The following is a 16,573-nucleotide window of genomic DNA, read 5'->3' as shown; positions in this document are numbered from 1 at the left end:
TGTCAAAGCCGAGCGACGCAGCAAGGACTCCCTTTACAGAGCTCTTCCGAAGTTCTGACGTGGAGTCCAGGCTGCAGTTTGATCCATCCGTTTGGTCACCGAAAGCTTTTTATCTCAACAGGACTGTCTCCAATGCTTTTTCCAACAAGACACTCTGACCTTGAACAATCAAATTCATTGTTCCTTTTGTGAAACGAAGCAAGAAACAGTGTTGAGGGCCAGCATTTCCAAAGCGCCAAAAATAATGATTTTTCACTTAAAAAGGTATGGATTTTGACATTTCGTGGGCAGATTTTTGAACAGCTTTATCAAGATATAATTCAAATCCATGCAATTGTTCACTTACAGTGAACAATTTAGGGGTATCCAATACGTGACATGAACTTTTTAAAATTTGTGATAAAACAGAACATAAAATTTGCCATTTTAGCCACGTTTAGTGTGTACTTCATTGTATTAATTACATTCACAGTGCTGTACAACAGTCAGTCACCACTCTTTCCAGAATCTTTTCACCACTCCAAACAGAAACTCTGTACCCATTAAGCAAAACTTCCCCATTTCTCATCCCCCTAGTCCCAGGTAACCTCTAATCTACTTTCTGTGCCTATAAATTTGCCTATTTTAGGTACTTCATGCAAGTGGACTCATACAACATCACCCTTTTTGCTGGACCACTTCACTTAGCTAATGTTTTCAGGTTTCATCCATGCGTACCAGAAGCTCACTCCTTTTTATGGCTGAATAATATTCCACTGTGTGTATATCATATTGTGTTTATTCAGCTGCTAGTAGATGTTTGGTGCTCACTCTGAGTGCTTTTAAAAATTAAATTCCCACTGTTGTGGATTCTGATTCCATAGGTCTGAGGCAGAATCTAAGCATTGCTATTTTAATTTTTAGCTCCCCACACCAATTTTTATTTTTAAAACTTTCAAATCTACCAAAAAGCTGAAAACTTCTTTGATGAATACCCACATGCCCCAAAATCTTCATTAGCTGGTGACACTTTGCCACATTTTCTTTCTCCTCTCCTCCTTCCTTCCCTCCCTTCCATTTTTTCAGCTGAACCATCAGAAAAAAGATGCAAACACCATGGCAGTTCTGCTTAAATACTTCGCCATGTATCACCTGAACGTAAGGATATTCTCCTGCGCAATCGCACCATCATTATAACGCCCCACAAATTTGACCATAACTTTATAGCCCCTAAGATACATTCCATATGTAAATTCCCCACCCCCAAAATGTCTTCATAACTTTTTTTCTAATCTGGGACCCAGTCAAATGTCATACATGCATGGGGCTGTCTCTTTAAATCTAGAACAGCCTTTCCCTCTTTTTACATGTTTAACTCTTTGTTCTCATATTGTGCCTTTGAGGAGCTCATTGTTTAGATTTGTCCCCATTTTGGATTTATTTAATTATTTCCCCATGATTAGATCAGGGCTAAACTTTAAAAAAAAAAATGTTAGCAAGAATCCTGTGTAGGCGACACTGTGTACTTGTCATCACATTGCATCAGGAGGCGCATCATGGAAGTTCATCCCACTCTGGGTGCTGTTATGTGCGACCCCGCAGGTGAGGTAGTGGCTGCAGGGGCTCGCCATTTGAAGGTATTGTTTCCCCTCTGTGGCTGCTGCCACTCTGGCCCTGTGGATGCTTAACCCTAACATGTGTATTATCCATGACTACCACTGTTCTTGATGTTCAAATTGTTTGAAGTTGGCCCGTGAGAGCTGCTTTGAGCCTGCTCCTGTTACCTCATTAGTTAGTTAGTTTAGTGTAATTACATGTACAAAAGTCATCCTCTTCAGAGGTACAGATCCATGAATTTTTTAAAATGCACACAGACATGTAACCATCAGAGCCAATGTATAGACTATTTCCATCACACCAGAAAGTTTGCTCTTGCTCCTTGGTAATCAATATCTTCTCCCTCATCCAGCCCCTGGAAACTTCCTATCTGACTTCCATCCTTAGAGTTGTTCCTTGGCCAGAACGTCCTGTATTATATCATATGTAGCCTTTTGATTTTGGCTTCTTTCACTTAGTATAAAATTTATGAGATTAATCCATGTTGCGACATGTTGCAGGGGTTCCTTCCTCTTTATTGCTGAGAAGTATTCACTCTTATGAATATACCGCATTATTTTTCCACTCACCAGCTGATGAATATTTGAGTTGTTTCCAGTTTGAGGCAGATGTGAATACTGTTGTATAAACATTAGCAAATAGATTTTGAACTATATTTTATTGATTATACTATTACAGTTGTCCCAATTTTTTCCCTTTGCCCTCCTCCACCTAGTAACCCCCCATTCTCTCTAGCAGTCCCTCCTTAGTTCACGTCCGTGGGTCATGCATATAAATTCTTTGGCTTCTCCATTACCTATACTGTTCTTAACACCTCCCTGTCTATTTTGTACCTACCAATTATGCTTCTTAATCCCTGTACTTTTACCCCATTTTCCCTCTCCCCACTGATAACCCTCTAAATGATCTCCATATCTTTGATTCTGTTCCTGTTCTGCTTGTTTGCTTAGTTTGTTAGTTGGAGTCAATTATTGATAGTTATGAATATATTGCCATTTTAATGTTCATCTTTTTAATCTTTTTTTTCTTACATAATTCCCTTTACCACTTCATATAATAATGTGTTGGTGATGGTGATCTCCTTCAGTTTTACTTGTCTGGGAAGCACTTTATCTGCTTTTCCTTTCTAAATGATAGCTTTGCTGGGTAGAGTAATCTAGGTTGTAGGTCCTTGCTTTTCCTCACTTTGAATACTTCTTGCCAGTCCCTTCTAGCCTGCAAAGTTTCTTTTGAGAAATCAACTGAGAGTCTTTTAAAAATATGTTTTATCGATTATGCTATTACAGTTGTTCCATTTTCTCCTCTTTATTCCCCTCTGCCCTGCAATCCCTCCTCCCATCCCACCTGCATCTCCCACCTTTAGTTCATGTCCATGGGTTGTACATGTAAGTTCTTTGGCTTCTTCATTTCCCATACTATTCTTAACCTCCCCCTGTCTATTTCATACCTACCAATTACACTTACTCCCTGTACCTTTTCCCCCATTCTCCCCCCACCCCCTCCCCACTGATAACCCTCCATGTGATCTCCATTTCTGTGATTCTGTTCCTGTTCTACTTGTTTGCTTAGTTTGTTTTTGTTTTTCTTTTTGTTTTAGGTTAGGTTGTTAATAGTTGTGAGTCTATTGTCATTTTAATGTTCATATCTTTGATCTTCTTTTTCTTAGATAAGTCCCTTTAACATTTCATATAATAAGGGCTTGGTGATAATGAACTCCTTTAACTTGACCTTATCTGGGAAACACCTTGTCCGCCCTTCCACTCTAAATGATAGTTTTTCTGGATAGAGTAATCTTACATGGAGGTCCTTGCCTTTCATGACTTCAAATACTTCTTTCCAGCCCCTTCGTACCTGCAAAGTTTCTTTTGAGAAATCAGCTGACAGTCTAATGGGAACTCCTTTGTAGGTAACTGTCTCCTTGTCTCTTGCTGCTTTTAAGATTCTCTCCTCTTTAATCTTGATCAATGTAATTATGATGTGTCTTGGTGTATTCCTCCTTGGGTCCAACTTCTTTGAGACTCTCTGAGCATCCTGGACTCCCTTTCCTTTGCTAGATTGGGGAAGTTCTCCTCATTATTTTTTCAGATAAGTTTTCCATGTCTTGCCCTTCATCAACCCTATGATTCGATGTTGGAACATTTAAAGTTGTCCCAGAAGTTTCTAAAGCTCTCCTGATTTTTTTGAATTCTTGTTTCTTCATTCTGTTCTGGTTGAAAGTTTATTTCTTCCTTCAGCTCCAAACCCTTGATTTGAGTCCTGGTTTCCTTCCCATCACTGTTGGTTCCCCATAGATTTTCCTTTATTTCACTTTTCATAGCCTTCACTTTTTCCTATATTTTGTGACCATACTCAACCATTTCTGTAAGCATCCTGATTACTAGTGTTTTGAACTCTGCACCTGATAAGTTGGCTGTTTCTTCATCACTTAGTTCTATTTTTGGAGCTTTGATCTGTTCTCTGATTGGGCCATATTTTTTTTGTCTTGGCACATCAACTGACAATCTATGGAATTACTTTGTAGGTAATTATTTGCTTTTCTTTTGCTGCTTTTAAGATTCTCTCTTTATCTTTAACCTTTGGCATTTTAATTATGATGTGTCTTGGTGTGGTCCCCTTTGGAACCATAGCATGTAGGTTTTTATGTGGATGTATGTTTTCATTTCTTTTCATATGATACCTAGGCATAGGATTGCTGGGTCACACAGCAGAAAACAAGGTTTCTTGCTTTCTGACACAAAAATATCTCAAATTCACCCAGGAATTTTCCTGCCCAAGGCCTAAATCAGCTATTTTTCCAAAATGAACATAACTTATTTTTAAAGAGGTTGCAGGGTGATTTTGGTACAGGCTCAGCTTTGGGAACTGGTGATCTAAATAGCAATAAAGAATGTGACCAGGGTTTCACAAAATTTTACCTTGTTAAAGATATATTAAAACCTCAGAGCTGGAAAACAGGACACTGCCAAGACAATGTGTGCTACAACCAAGAAAAGGAAAGCTGAGCCAGCTTGGTGAGAGTGAACAGCATCAGCTGGAGTGAAGTATCCAGGAAGTTACCAGTGTGATTTCTACTCCCCTGATGCCCTGCCTGGCTTTCCCCCTTCTTTCTCTCCCACTGGATTGACTCTACACTGCTCACACCCTGACTCAAGCTCTTGGGTCTCTCCAGTCTCAGTTTTGGCGAGGCCTGTGGATGTGGAGATTCTGAACATAGGTAGATAAGAAAAAAATTTGTGTACAGGTCTGCACCAAATAATCTTTCCAAGAAATTACTTTAAACTATACTTAGAATTTGTCAAGGTATGTGGACTTCATTCGTGGGTTGTTCACAAGCTTACTTTTATTTCACACATGTGTTTTCTCTCTAGGTTTGACATTCTGGGTAAAATGAAAAAGAAACTGAGAACAGATATTCATTACCCACTCACTAACTTGGACCTGACTCCTTACATCTGTCCAATTTTTCGGAAACACCCTAAGTATAACCTCTGTGCAGTGGTGGTGAGTAAAATGCTACAACTATTTAATATAACACAAATTTAAAGAAAACTGTAGAATTACCTGCTTAAATTCCTATTCCTTCTTTCTGTGGATTCTCCTATAGATTCCTTTGTAAAACAAAATATAGAGACTGGAAACTCCCTGCTTTGACCTTGAACAGTAGAGCACTGAAAAAAAAAGGTCCTGATCATAGCCTTCACACTTTCCTCCACTCAAGGGTTACTTAAGATCTAGGAACATTTTCAGATCTAGGAATTGAAGCAGCAGACGTTGGTTCCAATAGCTGTATGTTGAATTATCATGAGCCACTCTATAGCCAAAGCCTCAAACACTATGTATGTCATAGTCACAGAGGCATTGCCTGTATACACCCAGTCCTATGTATGTATGTATGTATAAAACCCCCAGAGTTCCCTTTGACTCTATGCCAACTCTCATCATTGAGGATTCCTAGAAGGAAAGAAAGCATAGGGTATACTTCATACCAAATCATTTACTATATAGATAGTAATTAATAATAGCAATAGCTATCATGTATTCAGCCTGGCACTGTGTTAAGTACTTAACTTGTGTTTTCACTTTTAATTCTTTTAACAATTCTATGGAGTAGGTACAATTATTTTTAAGTCCTGTGTTATAGATGAAATATCATGTGGCAATATATTAAGGGATGTGCTGTGGTATGTAGAGAGAAGGAATATTTACCTACCTACCTACCTACATTTGTCAAGAATTATTTGGATTTATATATGATATATTAAGAGTGGATGTGTATATACATATACATATATATGATATATGTACACACTGAGACCATAATATATACACATATACATATATTAAGAGCACATATATGTGCACAGTGTGTATGTATATATACATATAAAGCACATATACATAAAGGGAAAGAAAGAGAGTAAGAGCACGTACACTTTGTTAAAAAAGTAGATCTCAGTTTAGTGAGTGAGATCACTAAAATGTGACTCTGCCACTTACCAGTTACATGATCTGGGACTCTTTGACCTGTTTCTTATATATCGCCTTACAGGTTTGTTGTGGGAATTAGATTAAATGACGCAGGCATGTGGCACAGGCTGTCCTCTGCAAAGTTCATGAAGACATTCTTCTATATTATCATATCAAAGCTTGGATTTACCTTAACACAGTTTTCAAAATTATACTTAAAACTGTCCATTTTTTACATTTTCAATTTTCTGGGCAAATGTCAGTTTTTCTTTCCAATTATTACATCTCTTATTTCTTTTTCTTATCTTACTGCTCTGGCTAGGTCCACCAGTATGTATAGAATATATTGTGTTACTCCCTTGTAGACTGAAAAGTTTCTGCTCAAAAATCTTAGGGGTGAGAAGTGGGGTTACCTAATAGTAACAAATTGGTTTTTTCTTGCTGATTTTAAGATCCTCTCCTTGTCTTTAATTTTTGATTTTTAACCCATGTATCTCTTGGGTTCATCTTTTTTGGAGCTTTTTGGGCCTTCTGTATCTAGATATCTGTTTTCTTTCTCAAGAAAAGGGGGAGGGGAGTTTTCAGCCATTATTTCTTCAAATAAGTTTTCTGCCTCTTTCTCTCTCTCACTTCTGAAACCCTTGCAATGCAAATGTTAGTCCACTTGATGTTGTTCTATAAGTCCCTTAAGCTATTGTCATTCTTTTTAAATTCTTTTTTCATTTTGCTACTCTGATGGGAGGAGCTCCATTGCCATTCTTGAGTTCACTAATCCTTTCTTTTGTTTCATCTAGCCTGTTGAAGACTTCTAGTGTACTTTTTTACTTCATTTATGACATTCTTCAGCACTGTGATTTCTCTTTGGTACTATCCTATGTTTTCTATCTCTTTGTTAAACTATTTTTTACTGTGTTCATCTGTTTTTTCCCAAGTTCAGTGGCCATCTTTTTCACCATCACTTTGAACTTTTTATCAGGTAAATTACTTATCTTTGTCTCATTAAGGTTTTTTCCTGAGGTTTTTATCTTGCTCTTTCATTTGGAACATATTCCTTTGTTTCTTCATTTTTTTTTTTTTTTGCTTGACTCTCTGTGATGGTCTGTCTCTATGCACTGGATAAAACAGCCACCTCTTGTGAGTGGCCTTGTATAGGAGATGAACCTAACTGTTCAACTCTGCCCTAGTCTTAGGTGTCTTTCAAACTTTTGTAATTGTCCAAGCAGGCTATTATTTTTCATGTCTCCAAGTATCAGAGGGTATGACAGGACTTATCAGCATGCCTAAGGGGAGCATCTCAGCCCTAGATTCAGGCCGATTGGAAGCCACACCTTCAGGCAGCAGCTTTTCAAGTGTGCGAGTATGTACGTCCCTGTGAGACTGCAAGTGTAAGCCAGGTGATCTGAAGTGTGCCCTGTGCAGCAGTCACAAAAGTTGAGACTCCAGACTAGCGTATAAGCTCCATTCTGGGAGATATCAGTGAGGTGTGTAAGGCAGAGGGAAAGTGCAAGGCTGGTGTCCGCCCACCTGTGTTCCCTGACAGCACTTCTGCTCACCCGTGTTGTGCGACAAACCAGAGCCTGCCCCTCAGGCTGAAGCTCTGAGACAAGCAAACAGGCCTTGTGCACAGAAAAACAGAGTGTGTTCCACTCTGCTATCTGCTCAGTGCCCTGGGGGTGGTAGCCTGTCAAGGACTTTCTCTCTCTGTGCCCTGACTGGTGTGGATCTGTTGGTTGGAGGATTGTCCTTTAAACTAAAAGGTCACAGGTTTGATTCCCGGTTAGGGCACATGCCTGGGTAGCGGGTTCTGTTCTCAGTTGAGGCATGTGCAGGAGGCAACTGATTGCTATTTTTCTAGCAGAAATGTTTCTCTCCCTCTCTCCCTTTCTCTCCCCTATATGCATGTCCTCAGATGAAGATTAAAAAAAAAATTCTCCAATTGTTACAATCCCTACAGTCCCACAAGACCCAAAAACACAAGCTCCTCTGGCCATCAGAACGGGGCAACCGAGGGGAATCCCCTGGATGACAGCCACAAAAATCAGGGTGTAAAATCTCCCCTCAGGGCAATCCTGGCATTCTGAGCAGGGTCAGGGGACAGTGGAAAGATAGTGCCTACCTGTGAGGTCTCTGGAAAGGATAGTCAGCCCATAGATGTGTCTAATTAGAAGTCTGTCTCTTGGATGGTTATGATGATAAACTCATTGGGTACTTTCACAGAAAGAGCTCCTGGATCTGTTGCCTCTTGTGCCTTGAGGGTGGTAGCAGTTTAAGAACTTTTTCTCTGTTGGTTAAGGTGCTATGAGACCCACAGGTGTAAGCCTCTTGGGCCACCAGAGCCAGGCAAAGTAGTGCTGTTCCCCGGCAGCCGCTGCAAAAGTAAGGCACCAGAGGAGGGTGTAAGTCCTTTCTGGAAGATAATGGTGAGCTGGAGAAAGGCAGAGGGAGAGCACAAAGATGGTCCCCACCAGCTCATGTTCCCTGAAAGCACCTCCAGTGGCCCCTAGTTGTGTGCCAGACTGGAACCTGCCCTTGGGCTGAGCTCCTGGTAGCAAACGGCCTCTCTCACTGCAACACATTTACAAGGAAGGAGCCAAGAACAAACCGTGGAGAAAGGCCAGTCTCTTCAGTAAATGGTGCTGGGGAATCTGGACAGCCCCATGCGAAAGAACGAAATAGACCTCTATTTTACATCATACACAAAATTAACTCAAAATGGATTAAAGACTTGAACATAAGACCTGAAATCGTAAGACACATGGAAGAAAGCATAGGCAGCAAGCTGCCTGACATCAGACTTAGTGTTGTTTTTGTGGATGTGACTCTAACCGCAAGGGAAACAGAAGCAAAAATAAACAAGTGGGACCACATCAAACTAAAAAGCTTCTGCCCAGCAAAGGAAACTATCAGCAAAAAGAAAAGGAAACCTCCTGAATGGGAAAAGATATTTGCAAATCTAATACGAGTTAATATACAAAATATTTACAGAACTCACACAACTCAGGAACCAAATAAAACAAAACAACCTGATTTAAACATGGGCAGGGGATCTGAATAAACCTTTTCCTAAAAATGATATACATATGGCCAATTGTCGCATGAAAAAATCCTCAACACCACTAATTATTAGGGAGAGGCCATTAAAACTACATTGAGATATCACCTCACATTTACTAAAATGTCATCAAAAAGACAAGAAAAACAAGCACGGAGTAGGATGCGGAGAAAAGGGAGCCCTTGTGCATGCACTGTTGGTAGGGATGGAAATTAGCACCGCCACCATGGAAAGCAACGTGACTGGTGGTTACCAGAGGGAGAGAGCTGGTGGAGTTTGGGGGAATAAGGCGGGTCAGTCGTATGGTGACAGATGGCAACTAGACTTTTCCCTTTCTGTCCTGGCACAAAGGGGAGCAAGCTCATGCCCCTAAGCTAAGCTACGGTGGGATCAAGCTAAGTCCCCTAAAAAGGACTTAGTGTGATCCCACCATTTCCTCCGCTTTCAGTTTCTGTGCCTTTCGCGGCTTCCAACAGCGGAGTGTTGGGACTGAGCATTCGGAGGTTCACAGCCTCTGTGGTTTGTAGGAGCCATTAGGAGGAGGGTCCAGGGAAGAATTTGACATTTTCAGTGGAAAACAAGTCGCAGTTACTAGCTATGATGGTCTTGTGTTTGAACCTGGATTTGTTGCACCTTTCTTTGTAGTAAGACACCAACTGCTTAAAAAATAAGAATGCTTTAGGTAATCTATGCAACAGATATGAGGAGGACCATTTAAAGAGGTGTAGTCTGTTTGAAAAATGGATCAGCCTGTTTTTTTTAAGATTTTATTATTTTATTTTTAGAGAGAGGGGAAGGGAGGGAGAAAGAGAGGGAGAGAAACATCAGTATGTGGTTGCCTCTCCTGCGCCCAGCACTGGGGGCGAGGCCTGCAACCCAGGACTGTGCCCTGACTGGGAATCACACCGGTGACCCTTTGGTTTGTTAGGCTGGCCCTCAATCCACTGAGCCACACCAGCCAGGTCTAAACTGTTGAATTTAACATACTAGATGTGATACCATATGATCTCACCTTTAACAGGAACCTAATCAACAAAACAAACAAGCAAAATATAAACAAAGACACTGAAGTAGAGAACAGACTGATAGTGACCAGAGGGGAGAGGGGAGAGAATTTCAGGGGAAAAGGGTGAAGGGTTTGCAGGAGCAAGTATAAAGGGCACATGGGCAATAACGGGGGGCCATGGGGTGGAAACGGTAGGCAGGTGGGGAGGGCTGGGGTGGGGGAAAAAGGGAGAAAACTGTACTTGAACAACAATTAAAAGAATTTTAAAAAATAATAAAATGGCAAAAAACACCCCAAAGCATACAAGATGTGTCTGTAAATAAATGTATGGCATTAAAAAAAAAAACTAGGCTATTAGTGGTAAGCGTGATGTAGTACAGGCTCCAGCAGAAGTAACACCTGCTTGAGTGTGGTTGGCAGCGTAATAATATGGGTGTAATAATTTATAGTTTTAATTTGAACATTTCACCTAAAATGTCCTATGGTGTGCTTGCGTGTGATATCGTTATGTTACAGAATCACACGCTTATGATTTTGTACTAACAGAGTTTGTAAAAAAAATGGGGCGTTATGTGTGCTGGATCTTATATACATAGATGTCGAATGATAATGTGGCACTCCTGCTCCCTTGGTATAATGTTATAAACAAATGTTCTCTCAATAAAAACAAACTCCTTTCTTCCCCGGTATTCCAGCCCTCTGCTATTCCAGCTTCTGGGACAACGGCGCCCACTGGCTGGAACGAAGTGCAGGGAGAGTGCGTGGAGGTGGGGACCAGGTAGAGCAAGCCGGAGGGAGAGCATGAGATGACACCTGCCAGCCAGCAGGCCCTCAGCCCTGTGCTGAGTGAGATGCTTACCTCTCGGGCCAATGCTTTAACATTAGCAAATGAACCTCATTCACATATTGTCGCTGCTCCACACGTGGAGCTGTGGGGCAGGCAAGTCCGAGCTCACTGGAACTTCAGTAGTAGTTTCTCAGATCCTTGTGGGTCTCATGAATGTGAACTTGAGCCCTATTGGTTTTTCCGAGTTTTCTGCGGGGAGGTGAACTCAGGTTCTAAGTCACCAGAGTAAGTATCCTTTTTTTTCTTCATTGTAAAGGGAATAATTGAAAGTGATGCTTGTTGTAAGCTTTCAGCAGCTACACTTTATCAGGTTATGAGTAAGTACTTCCTTCTATTTTGGTTTTGCTGACAGTTTTTTGTGCATTTGTAAAGGTGTTAACATCTATTAAATCCCCCTCCCCCACAATAATATAGATGCTATGGCTCTCTTGAACCCTTTTTAATCTGTTAATACGGTCAATTACATTTATAAGAATACATTTACATTTAGAAACACACAAAACATTTAGAATGTAACATTTACAATTACATTTAGAAGAATAAAATTCTTCCAATTTTATTACCCTTGCATTGCTGGGATCCGTACATTTGGTTGTTATTCATTGTCTTAGATACATTTTGCTGGATTTGGTTTACTACATTTTAATACTTTTGCATCTGTCTTCTTGAATGAGAGTGATCTGTGCTTTTCTTCCTTGAATTGTCTTGGTCTAATTTGGTGTTACACTGACCTCATGAGTGAAAGGAGCTTTTCCCCCCTCTTCTACAGAAATTGTGTAAGTTTGCTAATGAAAAGTTTCTTGATGGCTTGGTAGAACTCACCTGTAAACACATCTGGGCCCGCTCTTCCCTCTGAGGGAAGGTTTTGCATGACAGGCATACCTTCTTCCCTTGTGCTTCACCTGATTGTGCTTCACAGGTGCTGTGTTTTTACAAACTGAGGGCAAGACCCTCCTCCACCAGAGGAAAGATTATGACTTGCTTTATTGCGAGACTTGCTTTATTGCAGAGGTGTCAAACTCATTTTCACCGGGGGCCACATCAGCCTTGCAGTTGCCTTCAAAGGGCCAAATGGAATTTTAGGACTGTATAAATGTAACTGCTCCTTAACAGTTAAGCGAGAGCTCAGCGCCGCCACGGGGTAGAAAAAAGGTGCTGGGCTGGATAAAACAAGGCGGAGGGCTGGATTTGGGCTGTGGGCCTTGTGTTTGCCACCTGTGCTTTGTTGAGAGATTTGCTTTATTGCCGTGGTCTGGAACCAAGCCCACAGGGTCTCTGAGGTATGCCTGTACTGATGTAAATTCAGGCATTTTATTTTCCTCTTCCATCAGTTTGGGTAAGTTATAATTTTTTGTATATTTCTCAGTTTCATCAAAGTTTTCCATTTGCTGGCAAAACTTTTTCCGGTAATTAAAAATCTTTTAAAATTTCTGCTGGATCTGTAGGTATAACACCTTATTTCTAATTTTATTTACTATTGCTTCTCGGCCTTTTGGCTAAGATCAAGTGTAGCATCTAATTTTATTTACTTACCATTCTTTGCTTGTCTCTTTTTAAATCAATCTTATTATTACTGTTTATATTCCCTAAGTCTTTTCAAAGGACTAACTTGGCTTTTTAACCTCCTTATTACCTCTTTATTTTCTGCATTATTAGTTCTTCTTTCCCTCTACTTTCTTTAGATATATTCCTTACATTATTAATCAGATGCTTAGTTCATTAACATTCAGTCTGTCTTTTAGATGTAAGTATTCTGTAGATACCACTTTCACTGCCTACCACCCTTTAAATTATAGAACATTTTAAACATACATAAAACAGAGAGGACAGCATGATGAACTCAGCATCCGTCACCTGGCTTTATAGAGGAACTGTCAGCTCATCTGTGATACGGACCCTGGTCTCCTCCCTGCACCAAATCGTTTTAAAGACAGTCGCAGACACAACTGCCTCACATGTTTTCATACAGTATTTTCATTACTGTGTCTTCCTAAGTTTTTATGTTACGTTATGATTTCTTATTTGCTATCAAAATTTACTTGTAAGTGCTTTTTGAAAATTTCCAAGAGTATAAGAATTTGGAAGGGGGATATCTTTTTGTATTGACTGCTAATTTTGTTGCATTGTGTTCAGAGATCATGATCTGTATGAAAGTGACTTTTTTACACTTGTTGAGACTTGTATGTTTCTATTTATTAGGAGCCAGGTTGACATTAAACTCCTGTTGTTCAAAGTTATCTCTATACTATTCAATTGTTGAAAGGAGTGTGTTGAAATATTTTTTATTGATTTGAAAGGGAATAATCAAGAATGATGCTTGCTGTAAATGATTAGTAGCTACACCTTATCAGGTTATGGATACTATCGCTGATTCTAGTTTGCTAACAGTTTTTGTGCATATTAGTAAAAGTGTTGAATTTTATTAAAATTTTTTGGAGGTGCTATGATTCCCTGAATCCTTGTTAATATGTTAGCATGATCAATTACATTTATAGATTTTCTAATTTTACTATTCTTGCATTGCTGGGATGAATACAATTTGCTCATTATTTATTATCTTAACAAAAATATATGTCTAATTATATATGTGTGTATATATGTGTGTATATATGTGCATACACACACATATATATCAGCATAGAATAAGTGTATACCATTGTGATGGTAGCTGTCAAAATTTCCCTAAATTTTTCAATATTTTTCAAACAAAATTTTAAACAAATCTGTTCTTTTAAACTGCACAGTGGTTTAGAATGATAAACTTTTTGGTATATTAAATCTCTTTTTATTATAAAGTGACTCTGTCATTTATAATGCTTTTTGTCTTTAAGTCCATTTTAATTGATGTTTATATAGCTTCTCCAGCTTTCTCTTGATAGTTTCTACCTACAGTTTCTTTCCTATCCCTTTCAATTCAACCTCTCCGAGTTCTGAATAATAAATAGTATAGAATATTCAGTCCGTCTAGTAAGTGTCCATGTATTTCAACTCGTAACAAATTTGGATTTATTTCTATTGTCATCTTATGTGCTTTAAGTTAATTGCATTTCTCTAGTCATTTCCCCCTTTTTCCCCTGACCAACTACTAAATTGATAGTTTTCTTTATTTTCCTTTTATGACTTTTGAGGGTTTGTTTGTTTCCTCCCCCCAGCAATCACCACACTGTTGTCCATGCCCATGCGTCCTTTTTCCTTTTTGTTCAATCCCTCCATGCCCTAACCCCACCCCCACTAGTTGTCAGCCTGCTCTCCATCTACGAGTCTGTCCCAGGTTTTCCTTGTTGTTCAGTTTGTTCATTAGATTCCACATATGAGTGAAATCATATGGTATTTGTCTTTCTCTGACTGGCTTATTTCACTTAACATAATGTTCTCCAAGTCCACCCATACTGTCTCAAAGAGTAAAATTTTCTTCTTTTTTATGTCTGAGTAGTATTCCATTGTGTAAATGTCCCATAGTTATTTTTTCCACTCATCTACTGATTTATGCTTGGGCTGCTTCTATACCTTGGTGATTGTAAACAGCACTACAATGAACAGAGGGGTGCTTATGTTTTTTCAAATTAGTGTTTTGGGTTCCTTCAGATATATTCTCAGAAGTGGGATCAATGGGTCAAAAGTCAGATCCATTTTTAATATTTTGCGGTAGCTCCATATTATTGCTTTTCACAGTGGCTGCACCAATCTGCTTTCCCACTAATGGGACAAAGAGTTCCCTTTTCTCCACATCCTTACCAGCACTTCTAGTAGTTTCTGGGTGGAATCCTTTGGGTTTACTATGTACAGTATCATGTCTTCTTCAAATAATGACAGTTTTACTTCTTGCTTTATTCTCTGAGTGCTGTGGATAGGACATCCAGTACTATAATGAATAAGAGTGGTAAAAGCAGACATCCCTGTCTTGTTCCTGATTTTAAAGGGAACACTTGTAGTTTTTCCCCATTGAGTAAGATGCTGCCAGTGGGTTTGTCATATATGGCCTCTATTATATTTAGGTATGTTCCCTCTGTTCCCACCTTGCTGAGAGTTTGTACCAAAAATGGGTGCTGGATTTTATTGAATGCTTTTTCTGCATCTATAGATATGATCATGTGGTTTTTATCCTTCATTTTGTTTATGTGGTGAATCACATTTATTGATTTGTGAGTGTTGTACCAACCTTGCACTCCTGGAATAAATCCCACTTGCTAATGGTGTATGATCTTTTTGAGGCATTATTGTATTTGGTTTGCTAATATTTTGTTGAGGATTTTAGCATCTGTGTTCATTAGGGATATTGGCCTATGAGGATTTTGTTTCTTTATAGTGTCTTTACCTGGTTTTGAAATTAGGATAATGCTGGCATTGTAAAATCAGTTTGGGAGCCTTTTTTTCCTCTTGAATTTTATGAAATAGTTTGAGAAGGAGAGGTGTTAGTTCTTAGAATGTTTGGTAAAAGTCACCTGTGAAGCCATCTGGTCCAGGGCTTTTGTTTGTTGAGAGTTTTTTTGTTTGTTTGTTTCCCCCCACTGCTTCAGTTTCATTAGGTGTAATCTGTCTATTCAGATTCTCTGATTCTTCCTGACTTAGTTTTGGAAGATTGTCTGTTTCTAGGAATTTATCCATTTCATCAACATTGTCCAGTTTGTTGGCACATAGTTCATAATATTTTCTTACAATTACTTTGTATTTCTTTGGTATCAGTTATTATTTCTCCTCTTTCATTTCTGATTTTATTTATTTGGGTCCTTTCTCTTTTTTCTTTTTTTAATGTATTTTATTGATTATGCTATTACAGTTGTCCCATTACTCCCTCTTCATTCCCCTCCACCCTGTACACCCTCTCCCACCCACATTCCCCCCTTTAGTTCATGTCCATGTGTCATAAGTTCTTTAGTTTCCACATTTCCTACACTATTCTTGCCCTCCCCCTGTCTATTTTCTACGTACCATCTATGCTACTTATTCTCTGTAACTTTTTCCCCTCTCTCCTCCTCCCACTCCCCTATTGCTAACCCTTCATGTGATCTCCAGTTCTGTGATTCTGTTCCTGTTCTAGTTGTTTGCTTAGTTTGTTTTTGTTTTAGGTGTGGTTGTTAGTAATTGTGAGTTTGCTGTCATTTTACTATATGTTTTTTATCTTCTTTTTTTTAGATAAGTCCCTTTAACATTTCATAAAATAAGGGCTTGGTGATGATGAACTCCTTTAACTTGACCTTATCTGAGAAGCACTCTCTCTGCCCTTCCATTCTAAATGATAGTTTTGCTGGATAGAGTAATCTTGGATGTAGGTCCTTGCGTTTCATGACTTGGAATACTTCTTTCCAACCGCTTCTTGCCTGAAAGATTTCTTTGAGAAATCAGCTGATAGTTTCATGAAAACTCCTATGATTCTTTCTCTCCCCTTTATCCCCCTCCGCCCTGCACCCCTCCTCCTCCCCCTTTCCCCTTCCAGCATTCCCCACCTTAGTTCATCTCCATGGCTCCCATAATTTCTTTGGCTTCTCCATTTTCTATACTACTCTTAACCTTCCCTATCTATTTTGTGTTCTTATTCCCTGTATATTTCCCTCCCATTCTCCCCCTCCCCACTGATAACCCTCCATGTGATCTCCATTTCTGTGAT

At 39.3% G+C, this 16,573-nt stretch overlaps 1 protein-coding gene and 2 pseudogenes across 1 annotated transcript in view; all 3 read left to right on the top strand.

Annotated features, from left to right (window-relative positions):
* Positions 1 to 16,573, top strand: part of USP50 (ubiquitin specific peptidase 50) — a 31,750-nt gene that overhangs the window by 6,907 nt on the left and 8,270 nt on the right. Inside the window, exons 5-6 of the mRNA XM_045822713.1 lie at positions 122 to 264; positions 4,965 to 5,097. Coding sequence (XP_045678669.1) covers positions 122 to 264; positions 4,965 to 5,097 — 276 coding nt within the window. The remainder of the gene's footprint in view (positions 1 to 121; positions 265 to 4,964; positions 5,098 to 16,573) is intronic.
* On the top strand, positions 9,321 to 9,786 carry LOC123808312 (annotated as a pseudogene).
* Positions 12,445 to 12,509, top strand: LOC123809089 (annotated as a pseudogene).

This window comes from Phyllostomus hastatus, unplaced genomic scaffold (genome assembly GCF_019186645.2).
Source record: "Phyllostomus hastatus isolate PE091 unplaced genomic scaffold, TTU_PhHast_1.1 phas_scaffold_501, whole genome shotgun sequence".
Taxonomy (NCBI): domain Eukaryota; kingdom Metazoa; phylum Chordata; class Mammalia; order Chiroptera; family Phyllostomidae; genus Phyllostomus; species Phyllostomus hastatus.
This window is presented reverse-complemented; position numbering and strand designations above follow the sequence as displayed.